This window comes from Prenolepis imparis, unplaced genomic scaffold (assembly GCF_030444845.1).
Source record: "Prenolepis imparis isolate NDT839.2.m4 unplaced genomic scaffold, iyPreImpa1.0 SCAF_227, whole genome shotgun sequence".
In the NCBI taxonomy this organism is placed as follows: Eukaryota; Metazoa; Arthropoda; class Insecta; order Hymenoptera; family Formicidae; genus Prenolepis; species Prenolepis imparis.
Window position 1 is genome coordinate 11919 of NW_028141385.1, and position 16153 is coordinate 28071.

Here is a 16153-nt window from a genome sequence, read left to right on the forward strand (position 1 = left end):
TGCTTATATCGAAACATTATAATAAAATTATTATAAAATCGGTAAAAAAAATAAAAAAATGAAAAATATGGTCAAGAATTTTAGTAGCAGTAATAAGTAATAATGGTAATAGTCTTTAATATCTTTAAGTTATTAGCAAAAGAGAAGTAAGAGATCGGCTGATCCAGCGAGACGTTACATGTGTGTCTCGACGCGACAGTGAAATTGCGTGAGTTTAAGCTGACATTCAGCAGCAGCGCGTAAATTGCATTTTTTACAAGCTATTTCTATCTCTCTCGTTATGCTCACTACTACATTATTAAATTATAAAATATGTTAATTATAAAAATATATTTAAAATAAATATATTATTTCAATAAGTGTACGTATATATTTTATGATTATTCTCTTATTCTTATTAATATTCTGGAATCACACATTGCATAGCAAAAGTTATAAGAAAAATATAACAAGCTTTTATTTTGAAATAAAGAACTAAACCAGCGAAGAATTAATATGCGTAAAAATAAAAATAAAATTTAATTAAGTTTTACATAATTATGTAGTGCTACTTCTCTAAATTCTTTTTCGTGAAATTTATATTAATTTGTATACTTTAAATATAATAACAAAGTAAAAGATTCAAACGCCAGTACTTATAAAACAAGGTTAAAGAAATTTTTAAACGACCAACTGGCTAGTGATAATGCGTTTATTTATCGTTACGTTTCGACCCTATATCGGGTCCTCTTCAGACAAAAACCATTAAGGCTCGTAGATGTTATAATAATGATATAAGCCAATAAAACATATAATACATGTAAAAACAATACCTTACAATCTGCAATTTCTATAGATATAGTGTGTCAGTATGTGAAATGACCGTACGTGAGTGGAAATTCCGTCATCATTTTACACAGTGACTAGAAAAGTCTAACGTAAGCTGGTATAAGTCAGAATGTTGAGATATATAAAGAAAGTGTTATAAACATAAACATAATATATAAAAATCGTGACAATAACAAATTCATTAGTCAAGGATATTAAAGTACGTTAAGAATAGTGTCATATATCGCGTTCAAATTATCTGTATCCTTCTGCAGATTAATCGCATCTCTATGTTTTTTTATACAAATCATTTCGCTAATTTCTCTCTTTTTCAAATTACATTCGTTGTGTAAGATTGATACCGACGTCCAATCAAATTCATGATTTCTTGCAACCCTGTGCTTACTAACCACCGAATGATTACTCTGGTGTTTCCTAATGTCACTTCTATGTTCTTTTATGCGCGTTTCAAGATGTCGTTTTGTTTCCACTCACGTACGGTCATTTCACATACTGACACACTATATCTATAGAAATTGCAGATTGTAAGGTATTGTTTTTACATGTATTATATGTTTTATTGGCTTATATCATTATTATAACATCTACGAGCCTTAATGGTTTTTGTTATTTTAGTCTGAAGAGGACCCGATATAGGGTCGAAACGTAACGATAAATAAACGCATTATCACTAGCCAGTTGGTCGTTTAAAAATTTCTTTAACCTTGTTTAAATATAATATTTATGTATGCCACTGATTACAGTTATTTTAATATATTTAATTTGTCAACACTGTGACGTAACGCTTTGGTACGCGTCCGTCACAAGGGCGGTAACTCGACCGCGGAGGGGGTCTGGGGGTTGCGCCTCTTCTTGTCTGGGAGGGCGCCGATTTTTGTTCGGCAGACTTCTGCCATTGTACCGTTTTCGCGTCTTTCGTTTTCGTTTTGTTTCGTTTAGTCTCGTTCGCGTCTACAGTTCATTGTAGTTAGCGAGTCGCATAGGGTCCCCAATGAACGGCGGAAGGAAGACTACGTCAAAGCAAGAAAGAAGAAGATGCTGGATATCGTAGGGAGGGAGCAAGGGGAGAGCCTCTCGCGCGCGACACGAAGAATTTTTCCCGGAAAAGGTCATGTATTCTCTTTCTTCTGCGCCCGGTTACCGCCGCGCGATTCCCGCCGAGAAATGATGCTGCTTTAAAATTTACAGCAATATTACCGACGCTTAAGGAAAAGGAGGAATGGCTGCCCGAAAAACGCAAGGCCACGAGGACCGCCACCGCTACTGGGTTGCGTTCGGAAACGTCACCGAGTGTATTTCCTCTCTTTCTATATCACTGAGAGAGAAATGATATAGAAAGAGAGGGAATGCACTCGGTTTCCGAACGCAACCCTGCAGGGCAGGTGGACGGCCTGGACGGCCCGAACGCCCCGCCGACCCAGGAAAGGATCCGTTGTCGGCCTGGCCAGCCGGACGGACCGCCAGGGCAATTAGCCGGCTTAATTAAGACGGGCCTACCAGCGAAATCACCGTTTAGAAAATCTACCCCGATATCGAAGAGGGGCAACCGGATCGAAGAATTCGGCGCGGGACGCTATCTAACACCCCTCCCAGCGAGGGAAGCGCGATCGGTTGGGGGAAGCCAATGCGTGAATCGATGCGCGAGGATCGAAAGATCGAGAGTGAGGGCGCACCTCCCAGATTTTGACTTCCGAGGGACGACCACAGCCGGCGAAACCACTGCGCATCAATTTGTAAGGCCGCCACTTGGGGTAACCCGTAGAAGTAGAAGATCGGAGTAACGCCGGCCTCAGCTCGCGGAAAAGATCCGGCGTATGACCGGCAATTACTGTTTGTTTTGTTATTAGGAATTTTCGCGAAATACCGTATCGTTACCGAGCGAATTTTATAAATTGGAGATAAATTCGCTTCGGGGACAGGCTGAGGCGGGCCGGATAGCGATTCCGTTTTTTTTGTACAAGCGAGCCCACTCAGAGGTGCCGGGTCGTCGACAGTCATTCCCGTCTGTGTGATTTCTTTGATGTTCTCAAAGCGATCATTCCCGCGTCCGGAAGTTAAACCGAAGTCATTACTTTCGCGGTGACCTCTGTTACCGAAGAGAAACTCGGGTTACGCGAAGCGACCGTTTTCCGGATCGAGATTACACGTCCCGCTGTATCGTGCGTAGATTCTCGGTTACTTCGCGGAGGGAGCGGGCGAATGAAAAATATTAGTGGTCCGTATATTTTGTCGTTATCGTGTTTATTGTTTGGGAAAATTGAGGATAATTGTTACGCGTGTCAAGATTACGGTCAGAGTTGCCCGAGCGAGGGCCCGGATCACCGGAAAATTGTTAAGACGGCTTTCGATACGTTGCTTTGGTACACCCGTTGCGCTCTCGCGCTACGGTTCGGGCTCTCGAGAATAGAAATTCGCGGACGCCTTCGACGATCTCCGTATCATACACCGAAAAATTGAGTATCTTTTTGATTATCGCCGCACTCTCTCTCATTTTTCCTTGCGACCCTTCTACCGCATTGCATTCCCCCTAAGAAATCCGACATTTATATTACTCCGTTATTATTGTCGCGAATATTGTTACCGGCGTATGCTGAACAACTGTACAACGAAGCTATTCTCCTTTTTAGTATAATATATGTTCTACTTTCTTTCTATATGTAACGTGAGCTTGGGATTTATTACGACACTCTCTCTTCAGATTCCTCTCCCCCTAAGAGAACCACGTCGCTCTTCGCAGAGCTACCGAAAATTCGCGTGTCGCGTATTAGTGCGTTAATTGAGACGGCGCGATTACGCGCGCCTGGCGCCCAATATTATCTGCTACCGTTCGGGGTTTTCCCTGATATCGAGCTACCGTTTCTCTTTCCTTTTTTTTGGGGGGGGATTTTGGGGCGATTATGCGAGATTACCGTCAATTTGGCCGTGTGCCCTCGAACCATGGCGGATTCGAGCGGAAAATACGTCGCAACACATTTAAACTATTCTAAAAATCTTAATATTATTTTAAATTTTCAAATTATTCATTAACCTGTGCTTATGTAATGTATTTTGTTTTTAATATTTAATAGAATTTGCACTAATAAAATAAGATTTACAACTTTACAAATTATATAGTTAACAATATTGCAAATTACATAAAAACAGTTTTAAAATATATATATTTTTTATTAAGTTTAAAAGTTTACAATTATTAATACATATGTAATATATTATCAGATTTACATATAAATAGTCTCAAGTATACATCTGTAGAGGACGGACGTGTTTTTGTTCGGGCTGTTACTGGCGTGATTTTGAATTTTTGATAGTTGGCTATTTGTGACATTTAACGTGATTTTAAGCTTTCTTTAACGTCATGGACGGAAGAAAGACGTGCAAGGGGTGTGGCACTGTCGTGGCTAAGCCTGTAATTTGTGGTGACTGCAATTTTGCATCACATCCGTCCTGTCTCTCTCGAACGGGTCACCCTCATTCTAATGGGCAATTTACGAACTGTAAAAACTCTGCGAGTGCAGCGATGAGCCTGGATACAGACTCCGCCTTTCTAAAAAAACATCAAGGATATGATTCGTGCTGAATTTCTTGTTTTTCGCACTGAAATGAGGGAGTTATATCGAGCAGATATGGATAAATTTAAGGAGGACATACGGTGCCTAGCGGAAAAAGTCAAACACGTCGAAGGTCTGTTGACTGAATCTCAGCCGTCGGCCGTCTCCCCATTATCTCTTGAGGAGGATTTGATCGAAGAACTTGAGGACAGGGAGAGGAGATCAAAAAATTTAATCTTTTATAATCTCGATGAGCCGGATGGAGGAAACTGTACTGATGCTGATCTTGTAAATGATATCATCCGGAATATTCAACCTGATGCTCATGTGACGCGTATTTTGAGACTGGGGAAGAAAAAGCAAGATCATTTGAGACCGCTGCGAGTAACCTTCCAGGCTAAACGTGAAGCCATTGCGATCTTGAAGAACAAATCGCGTTATTCCGGTCCAGTCAAAATCTCACAGGATCAAACGCTTAAACAGAGGCAACATCTTAAAAATCTTCAAGATAAATTAAAAGAGTATAAGGATGCGGGTGATAATAATAAGACTATACGTTATAAAAATGGTGTGCCTAAAATCGTTGATGTAAATACATCCTCAAAAAACCTGCTCGCCTCCCTCTAATCTATTATCAGAATGTGCGTGGCCTGCGAACGAAACTTTGTGATCTGCGCTGTGCTATTGCATCTGTCTCCGATGATTATGACATTATTATTCTTGTCGAGACATGGCTGAACGATGGCATATCTGATATGGAATTGGGCTTTGATAATTTTAACGTTTTTCGAAATGATAGAAATAACTCTAATAGCGAATACTCGCGGGGAGGGGGTGTATTGATTGCTGTGAGAAATACTTTGTTTTGTCGTGTTTTGAATGTAACGGTGTCATGGGTCGAACAAATATTTGTTGACATTCGACTCGAGCATAAACACTTAATTGTGGGTACTGTTTATATACCGCCGGGCTCGGATCCGTCTATTTATGAATCTCACTGCCTCTCTGTGGGAGAAGTGAGAGCTGGGTCACTTAATGCAGCGATTTTAATTGTTGGTGATTATAATCTGCCTCAAATCCATTGGCACAATAATAATGACTTTCTGCAATGTGATATTGAACATTGCAGTAGAATGTCTTTGCAGGCGAATATTGTAATGCAATACTTCAATGAATTTGACTTTTTTCAGCATAATAAGATAGTAAATGTCGATTATAATGCATTGGACCTAGTTTTCTCTTCTTTACGCAGTGTTTCGGTGCGGACAGCCACAGAGCCTTTATGCGAATGCGACCGATACCATCCGGCTATTGCGATATCTGTTCAGTTACCGATGAAGATTTCTCTACCTTCTAAAGTTGAATGGAGATGGAATTTTAAGCGTGCGAATTACAGTGCTATTAATGATTATCTTGGCAGTATTTTATGGGATGATGAATTCAGGTATCTTGATGTAAATGCGGCTGTTGAATTGATGTATAATCATATTGAGTATGCGACATCTGCCTATGTGCCTAGATATCCGGTTCGCAGGTCTCTGCATCCTGCATGGTTTTCGGGGGAATTGATCTCTCTTATTAAGGCTAAGAAATCTACTCATTTCCGTTATAAATGTAGCAATCAATATTCCGATTATTTTCTCGAGACTGAGAGCGCAGTGCAAATCACTTGCATCGACATGCTTGCGGAGTTACGTACTTAACTCAGAGTCAGCGATCACCAAAGATCCAAAAATTTTTTGGAATTTTATTAATTCTATGACGACCTCCAATAAATCACCTACGTATATATACCATAACGATTCTTGTATCGATGATAGCTTGGATATTGCAAATTGTTTCGCAGATTATTTCGAATCTGTCTATTCCGTCTCTAATGGTCAAGTTTGTGACGTGATGTATGAGCATGACTTGAATATACGGGACATGGATATTTCCATTGGGGACATTTTCAACTTTATTAATTCCACTCAAATAAATTCTAGTCCGGGCGCCGATGGCATCCCATCGGTGCTTCTTAAGTCATGCAACTATATCTTGTCTAGAGTTCTGTGGATAATTTTTAATAAGTCCTTATCAAGTGGTATCTTTCCGGAATCCTGGAAGCTATCTATCGTTACTCCGATTTTTAAGAGCGGGGATGGGTCTTTAGTCTCCAACTATAGACCTATAAGTAAGCAAAGTATTATACCAAAAATATTTGAGAATTTGATTACTAATAAACTTGCTTTAATGTTGAAGAATGTAGTGATTGAGCAGCAGCATGGATTTATTGCTGGTCGTTCTGCGGTTACGAATTTATTGGTGTATCAGGATTTTATAAGCGCGACAATTGAGGATGGCTCCCAGGTAGATGCTATTTATACCGATTTTAAAAAAGCTTTTGATAGTGTTGACCATGCTATACTGCGTTGCAAATTGCGTGCCTTTGGCATTGGGGATAACATATTAAAATGGATAACTAGTTATTTAACTGATAGATTGCAGACCGTTAAGTACAATAATTGTCTATCCAGAGTTATAAAAGCGTCATCAGGCGTACCACAGGGTTCTCATTTAGGCCCGTTACTATTTAATTTATTTATTAATGATATTGGAGAAATATTTTATCATAGTAAATTTTTGCTCTATGCTGATGATTTAAAGATTTTTCGTCGGGTGGATAACTCTGTGGATGCGGATCTTTTACAGCAAGATTTGCTTCGCCTTGACCATTGGAGCAATAGGAATAAATTACACTTTAATTTATCTAAATGTCATGTAGTTCGTTTTAATCATAAAAGATTAGTGTATAAGCACGACTACATGATAGATGGGTTTACTCTATCAGTTGTTGATGACATACGAGATTTGGGTGTCACTTTTAGCGCGGATTTATCGTTTGGTAAACATATTCGAAATATCACGAGTTGGGCGTTTAAAAAACTTGGCTTTATAATGCGCTCTTTCAAGTATTTTAAAAATGTTTTTACTTTAAGATTGTTGTATTGCACGCTTGTTAGGTCTCAGCTGGAATATGCATCGATTGTCTGGGATCCGTATCGGAAGAGTTGTTGCATTCTGATTGAAAGAGTGCAGCATCGATTTCTCCGCAGGATGAGTTTTCTTACGGACAGGCCAATGCGTTTCTCCGATCATACGTATGATGTAATTTTGAAGAAGCTTAATTTAAGCACATTGGAAGATAGAAGAGTTTTTTTAGATTTACTGTTTTTATATAAATTGATCAACGGCCATATCTGTTGTTCGGAATTATTGGCACGAGTAAATTTGCGTATCCCAGCTAGGCCTCTCAGAATCAGTCCAATTTTCGGGGAAGAATTTCATCGTACCTCATTTGATAAATTTAAACCGCTAAACAAACTTAGCATATTGGCGAATAAATTTTCAGATCGTGTCGATTTCTTTCACTGTTCGCTCTACTCATTCAAACGATCTCTATCGAAATGTTTTCACTAATTTATCACGTATTTTTTGTTTCTGATTGTTAATACTTATATTGCGTTGTCTCTTATTATAATTATTTTAATTATGTCTTTTACTGATGTTAATACATAAAATTTTCAATTTTGTTTTTTGTATTAGAGGGATGAGTCCCGTTAAATAAATAAATAAATAAATAAATAAAAATAAATAAATAATTATATATTATGTACAATTATATTACATATAAATATATATATATATTTATATATCGCTCATTTGCTGCAACAATGACATAACTTAGAAATCAAAAATTTTCGAGTTGAATACAGGGAGAAAAGTTGCTACATTTGTACTACTATTAAATCATGTCTCCTGAAAAATCACATTTTTTTAGTTATGTCATTGTTGCAGCAAATAAGCGCGTTATACATATGTATATATAAATTTTTTTTATTTATATGACTATTATATTATACTAGCGTTTCGGACCGCGCGAAGCGCGGTCCTCAAAGCTTGCATCTTGCATCTTTATAAAAAATATTTATAATTTTTTATACAATTTATTTAATATTTGTTTATTTATTATGTAACAGAGAAAATTAGATGTTCTATCTGTTTGACTGCGAATTACTTCTACATTTATGGATCGATTTTCGTGAAACAGGTACCAAAATGTTTCTAATTTTACTGGGATGGATGTTATGTGGTTTTGTTTTCATAAATGTTTCCATAAAAAATGTGCGTATGTGTATGTGTGTGAGGAAGCTATGTTTTTGTTTACAATTTTTATTCAGATTTCTATGCCAATGTGCGTATGTGTGTGTGTGTGTGTGTGTGTGTCGCCTCAAAGCCTCTATATAACCCTTTTTTTCAATTTTTATAATTCTTTTTAAATTTTATTTTTTTATCCTACATTTACTGATTTTCTCGAAATTGTTATCAAAATGTATTTTTTTTCTGGGATGAACATGATTTGTTTTTCCACTAATTTAAATATTACAAATATTATAAATATTTTATTTGGCATATAATATTTTATATATTTTCTATTATTTATAAAAATTTTTTTTACGGTTTAATTACCCACCGCTGACCCGTTATATTATTAGCTCTCATACAATTTTCAAATTATTCAATTTATAAAATCTCTCTGTAAACGACATTTTTCGTAAAAAATTTTGTATTTTCCTCAATGAGATGTCCTTGATTGCTTAATTCATCTATTTTAATTTTCACATTTTGCCTTTTTGTTGCTCTCGAGAATGCTACATAGAGTTGACCATGAGCAAATGCAGGATGTGGCAGATAAATTCCAACTTTTTCTAAAGTTTGTCCTTGTGATTTATTTATTGTCATGGCAAATGACACTCGAATACAAATATACAAATACACATATATATAGATAATTAAAAAAAAAATATTTAATCATATTTAATATATTACAATATATAGATTAGTATAAGTTAAAATAAATATTAAGCAATTATTAAGACTTAAACTTTCAAAAAATTTTTTAAAAAATTAACTAATAAATTATTTTTTAATATTTACCATTTTTGAATTCTTCAATTTCTTTTAAATTATCTATTTCGATCTGTTTAGTCATTTTGTTCATGCTAACATGCTCACACTATGTCCATTAATTTCATTAATGGTAACACTTTTTATTTCATTTCTATTTATTTCATTTACAATCACATTTTCAATTTCATTAGGAATATTTATTTCATCCATGATATTTTCTATTTAATAAGTTTTATTCATTTGATCAATGACAATATCAAGCTCAATAACAATCATCCTTAAATAATATTCTATTTACGTTAAAAAAATTAACCAGATATCTTAAAATTTACCGAAATTAGAACAAACAGAAACATTTTCCATAAAATTTAAAATTTTATAAAAATCTAATCCTTTAACCAATCCTCGTCAAATTAAATAACAATAATCCTTTAATGATAGTCTATTTATGTAAAAAAATTTATCACGATATCTTAAAATTTACGAAAGTTAGAACCACCACAGATATTTGTCAAAAAATTAAAAAATGTTTAAAACAACAACAGTATGTATTTTTATAAAAATAATATAAAATAAAAATGTACTACTTTGTGCGTGGGTGCGTGCGTGAATGAATGGGTGGGAGTGTAAAACTTTTAAAAAACCAAATAGTATCCATCCCCGAAAAATTTGCACAATTTTTATACCAATTTTGAGAAAATCGGTCAATAAATATGTGAATGCGTGGGTGGATGCGTGGGTGGGTAGGTGGGGGTGTAAAACTTAAAAAAACCACATATTAACCATCCGCGAAAAATTTGCAAAATTTTGGTACCAATTTTGAGAAATTCGGTAAATAAATGTGTGAGTGCGTGGGTGGATGCGTGGGTGGGTAGATGGGGCTGTAAAACTTAAAAAAACCACATATTAATCATCCCCGAAAAATTTGCAAAATTTTAGTACCAATTTTGATAAAATCGGTCAATAAATGTGTGAATGCGTGGGTGGATGCGTGAATGGGTGGGTGGGAGTGTAAAACTTTTAAAAAACCAAATAGTATCCATCCCCGAAAAATTTGCACAATTTTGGTACCAATTTCGAGAAAATCAGTCAATAAATTTGTTAGTGCGTGGGTGGGTGCGTGGGTGGACAAAATTAAAAATAAACCCCACAGCAGCCACCCCCGAAAAATTTGCAACATTTTGGTACCTGTTTCACAAAAATCGGTCCATAAATGTGGAAGTAGTTCGCGGACATACAGACAGACAGACGGACGGCACTTATATATATAGATTATATTACATTGTATATACTATGACACATAAAATAAATGAATAAGTTCATATTGTAGATAGATTAAAATAGTAGTTGATTGATACAGATTGTATGTTATAATAAATAATGATGAGCTATTATGTTATGATATATTATAATAATCTGTTATGTAGAAGATCTAATATATAGGGCTTTTATACGCGAATATTTCTAATGTATCATATGCGCCAATGTTCTTTTCACCTAGGTAATTGTACGGCAAATCTTCGTTAATTTTTGGCATTATATCCCATTCGTGTTCTAAATGCCATTTTAACTTTTCTTGTTCCTCAGATTTCAGTTGCTGTATAAAGGGAAGACCGCAGAAGATATACGCTGTAAAATAAATAATTCTCATGAAAAACATATATACATACATAAAAAGTTAATTGATTTACTGATAATATAATTCACACCACCGTTAAATAGCTACATTAAAACAAATTTGATTTCTTAGATAAGATTTTAATATCTAATATTTTAATATCTAAGATTTTAATATTTAATATACGTATGGTAAAAAATTAAAATACTTACGTATAATGTAATCTTTTGATTTATGTGCCACATCAAAAGTAAAACGACATTTCTTGATTTCAAATCCCACGTTTTTAAGCATTTGTTTTATATCTGACTTAGCATCAAGTGCGTCATGAAATTTCGACGTATATTTCTTCATGTATCATGAAAATACAAAAATAATAATTAAAAATATGTAACAGGAGACTTACAATTAGAAAATAATATCTAAAATATTAACAAATGTATATGTACCTTAAAGTATTTGCCATAAGATGGGTGCGACTGTAATATTTCATAAAGTTTAAACGCATCATGTTTTATAACCATCATTGCATAGAAGTATCCTCCAGATTTCAGCATATTATAAATATTGCGAAATTCTTGTCTATTAAATAAAAAAAAATATCTATATAATTAATTTCTAACAGTTATGTATGTGTTATAATACTTCTGGACTAAAAAAATTTATTTAATACTAATCTTATGTTAATGTTGCACCAAAATCAATTAACATAGAGCTTATTATTTCAATATGTTGTACTTTTTATCATTATATATAATATTTTGCATAAATATCAACATAAAAATAAAAAAAAAGCAATTTCGTGAAAATTTTTAAAAGGTTCTATAAAAATATTATTTATTTAAAACAACTTTTGTAAAACTTTTTTTCTTTATATAATAAAATTTAATTTATACTTACAGAATATCATTGCGAGAAAGTATCTTCGGAAAAGAGAAAATGTGATCGAATTGACCTATATATTTCTTGGGTAGATTCTTAGTCTGAATGTTAAATACTTCAAAATCAATTTCTTTGCTGCTTTTATATGTTTTTCTCGCATATTGTATCATTTTCTCTGAACTATCGGTACCTTAAAGTAATACGCAATATTTGAGAATTAAAAAATAATTTTGTCTTAAAATTTATTATTATACACACAATTTTATATAATTTATTCTTTATATTCTTACCTATTATTGTCGATTTACTCTCAAGCTTTGGCAATAAATAATTTTTGGTGATATTTCCAAAAGCACAATTCACTTCCATACATTTTGTTGGAACAGAGAATAGTTTTTTTTGTGATACTATTCTCATTAGCTCTTCAGCATATCTCAGCATATGTTCTTTTATGGCCAGCTCCGGATTGAATTCCATATCTTTTTATGAATGGAAATAACTAACACTCAAAAAAAAGAACACACAAAACACACTACTACAATATTTTATTATGTTCTTTTTGGATTTTTGTTCACCGAACAAAGTTCACTTATTGTAAGAGAATATAATAATAGATATTACGAAAATTTCTGATAACACACGGTAACAATACACTTTGCACGATAGAATGCTATGATGTAGCTAGGACACGTTATGCGTTATAGTTATAGAAGTAAAGGCCCGAGAAATTTTGACCTTTTTATATACTCTTCCCTCCTTGTTCTTCTTCTTCCATTGGCTCTACAGTCCTTGAAGGGCCTCGGCCTGGCGTACTATTCGTCGCCACTCTTCCCGCAATCTCGCTAGATCCTCCTCATTCCTTGTCCGCGTTTGTCTTCGTAAGTCCGTCCGTGTTCCGAGGCTTTGTTTAGCTTTCTTAACATGTTGTCTTTTTACTGGGTGGGGTTGTTAGCCCCACGCCCAACCCTCCTCCTTTCTCAACCTGGCTTGGGACAGGCTATGGCAGAGTTACTCTACTTCCTTCCACTCAGGTACAAACAGTGAACAGCGGGGAAACTAGCGAACAGTGAGGAAACAACAAAGTGGGAGATAGCTATGGTGTATGTTCGACACATGCACTAACTTATAGAAAATATATGTGTGTGTGTGTGTGTGAAATCCCTAAAAAAAATATTATATTTGTAAAATTTTGTAAAAAGAATTATAAAAATATTTTTACAAATTTGAAAAAGCTTGTTAAAAATTAGCTTTTTAAGGACGGATATAAAATCAATTGAATTAATCAAGTATGTAAGTAAGTTAATTATGTACTATTAATTTATAATTGACTCGAAATGAAGGAAAAATTAAGATTTTATTATATGTAGTTTTGGTAAATACAATATATGTATATAGTTTAAACAAAAGTTTTATTTTCAGCAAATTTTCAGTAGCATAAAATGACCTTATTGAAGTAAAATACGAAATTTTGATAGGCTCTAGCTACGCAATTGAACGTATACATTTTTGCAAATGTCTTATTTCGACAATCTTTAATAATAATTTACGAATACGCACATAGCTTGATGTTAATTATTTTATATTATCTTCCAAAATCAAATTTCATATATGTAAAAATGAATTTTTAGTCGTATATAAATAGATATATTAAACGCGAAAATATTTTAATAAAGTACAGACGACGGCTAAAATTTTTTTAACATTATTCATGCCATTGATGATATATGTATGTCAAAATCAGTAGTGTTAATTTTTTTTTTTTTTTTAACATATTTATATAACATATTGTACATGTCTATATAGAGTTGTGCGTGAGGCAGGTTGATACATCAAAGATTATACTGCGTAAAGTAAATACAACCATTTATTAATAAAGACACTTATCGCTAGATCCGAGGATTTGGTGATTTAGCTATAAGTCGAGAGCTGAGTACGTTTTATGTACAAAAAGAAGACATTTTTTTCGAAAGTTGACGTTTTAGTCCTTCCAAGTGGTTCCATCTGAGCGCCAAATGAGTCAGACAATAGACTGCCTCGGGCATTCCCAGCTGGGCCGAGCGCAACAGATCGAGCCGAAAGGCCTCGAGTTTAACGCGTGAAAAGCTGAAACGGTTAAAATATGTGACAAGGGTCTGCCGTCACATATTATATATAAACAAATATTATAATTATTACACAAATATGTAATTAAAAAATTGAAATAGTCGATATAGGGAATCTAATGTTGTATTCAAACAAATCTCTATGGGGTTGTACAATATCATTTTTCTATTTACTTAGTTAATATTTGATTTTTGATGCCGACTAATTGCTGAATATCGCAGGAATATAGCAGATCGCATAAGGAAATATTTAAAAATTTTGAAAAATTGATTTTACTTTTCTTAAATCTTCTTAAATGCTTATAATATCAAGAATGAATCGCGTTAAGTAAAATTTCGTAGACATAGGCAAAGAATCGTATAAATATGGACCATCTGCAGGACACAGGTCTAAGATTATTGCCGTCTATAACAGGTTTTCTTTCATTTTCAGCATTTGTGTATTCATTGTATACATAAAGTGATAAATGAATGGAGAAAGTAAAGATTTTCAAAGAAAATTTTTACGAGCGTATATTTCTAACAGGCAAAAATATCAAAAAATGCAATAAGAAAGGCCACAAGCAGAAATTTTCAAGTAAGATGTGTGTTGAGCCAAGGCTTTTTAAGAAAAGCACTGTGCTCATAAATTACAAATAAATAATCAAAATAAAAATTGTTTTAATTAATAAAAAATTTGTTATATAAATTCGATAAATTGATAAATCTTTTTTTTTATGTTATATTTGCATACGTTAGAAATTTTGAATAAAATCGCATTTTTTTAAAATTAGTCTTTTTAATCGTTTGACATAATCTTTATAAAGTTATAGAATCGCTCGACTTTAATTATTTTTAATAAATAAAAATTTTATACATATTTGATTGTGTTGTTAAAATTAAATTTATGTAATGTTTTTTTAATTTTTTTCTGTTTTTCTCTTTTTACTTAAGAAATATTATTTTATTAAAAAATATATGAAAAAAGAATAGTAATCTTTTACGTTTTACAATTTGATAATAATTTTGAGAATAAGAATGAAAAAACTGCACTACTTGAATAAGCAATTTATTAATTTTTTTATTTATTTTTTTACGAAGAAATTTCTTTCATAATTCAATAATAACGTATTTGTAACAATGATGATAATTATAATGAGAGAGATCGAAATAACTTGTTAAAACATTCTAAATAATGTGTCTCGAGAAACCTAATGTATCTGTATTATATATTTTATATATTTATGATTATGACTAATGTGTATCGAAAAATCTAATGTATCTCGATGCGAATTATCATGGTAAAAGTATTTCTGCTTTACTTTTTTCTGTTTATACTCATGTACGATTTCTGACATCGAGTAATTACTATTGTCACGATGAGTCACACAAGAGCCGCACATTTAAGGTAGTTTTCTTGTGAATCGCAATTAATAAGAAAAATTTGAAAATTTAGCTATTTATTAATAAATATGATATCTACACGTTTGTACAATTTAAAAATACTTGACCGTTCCAAACGCGAGATAATCGCTCAAAAATTGCATTTTTTCAGATATTACATACACAAAAAGTAAGAAAATCTCATGTTTTAGCTTTTAATAATTAATAGGAACAACAAGAAAATAATATAAGACAGATATATAGAAGAAATAAATTACACTGTAGGAATATGTAACGGTTGGCGTGACTATTACCGGACACCCTGTATATATTTTTATAATTACATATATATAATTATAAATATATAATCATAAATATGGGAATTTATAATAATTATATTTTATTGTTTAGATTATTCAGAAAATTTAAGAAAAATATCATATACTCTTTAAAAAATGGAATATAACTGTTCACGTTGAAATAACATAGAAAAATTGTGCACAGATTATGTTATTACTATTTGAGAAAATTAATAATCACAAGATATATATTTATCTTTTAATTTTTGTTAATAGAAAGATTATAAAAATTATGACTCTTAATTTTACAACTATATCTATGAATAAGAAATTAAGAAAATGTGCATTGATACCAAATGATTTCATAAAATGCATTGATGTTTATGAAGAGAGACTTAGACTTAAAGAAAAAAAAAGAATAAGCCTAAGCCTTGTAGAAAAAATATAAAGAAAATGCAACTTGAGAACATATACATTAGATTTAATATCTTTATTAAAATCATTTTAATACAAAATTTTATAATAACCCATAATTAAAATTGTTTATAAAGTTTCAATTAAGAT

General features: G+C 32.8%; 1 protein-coding gene across 1 annotated transcript; it reads right to left on the reverse strand.

The window, feature by feature from the left end:
* Positions 1-10758: 10758 nt before the first annotated feature.
* On the reverse strand, positions 10759-12303 carry LOC145948074 (juvenile hormone acid O-methyltransferase-like). Its single transcript, XM_083057834.1, has 4 exons — positions 12117-12303; positions 11845-12016; positions 11394-11526; positions 10759-10923 (listed from the first exon to the last, which is right to left on the reverse strand). The coding sequence occupies exons 1-4, from the start codon at positions 12301-12303 to the stop codon at positions 10759-10761; spliced, it is 657 nt and encodes a 218-aa protein (XP_082913960.1).
* Between the last annotated feature and the right edge of the window lie 3850 nt (positions 12304-16153).

What these genes read in the sequence shown, in the direction of transcription:
- LOC145948074 (XM_083057834.1), bottom strand. Translation starts at nt 12,303, where the DNA reads ATGGAATTCAATCCGGAGCTGGCCATAAAAGAACATATGCTGAGATAT. An exon ending in CTTTCTCGCAATGATATTCT is followed by an intron (nt 11,527 to 11,844) that starts GTAAGTATAAAT and finishes TTTATTTAATAG; the next exon opens with ACAAGAATTTCGCAATATTT. An exon ending in CTTATGGCAAATACTTTAAG is followed by an intron (nt 10,924 to 11,393) that starts GTACATATACAT and finishes CCCTTTATACAG; the next exon opens with CAACTGAAATCTGAGGAACA.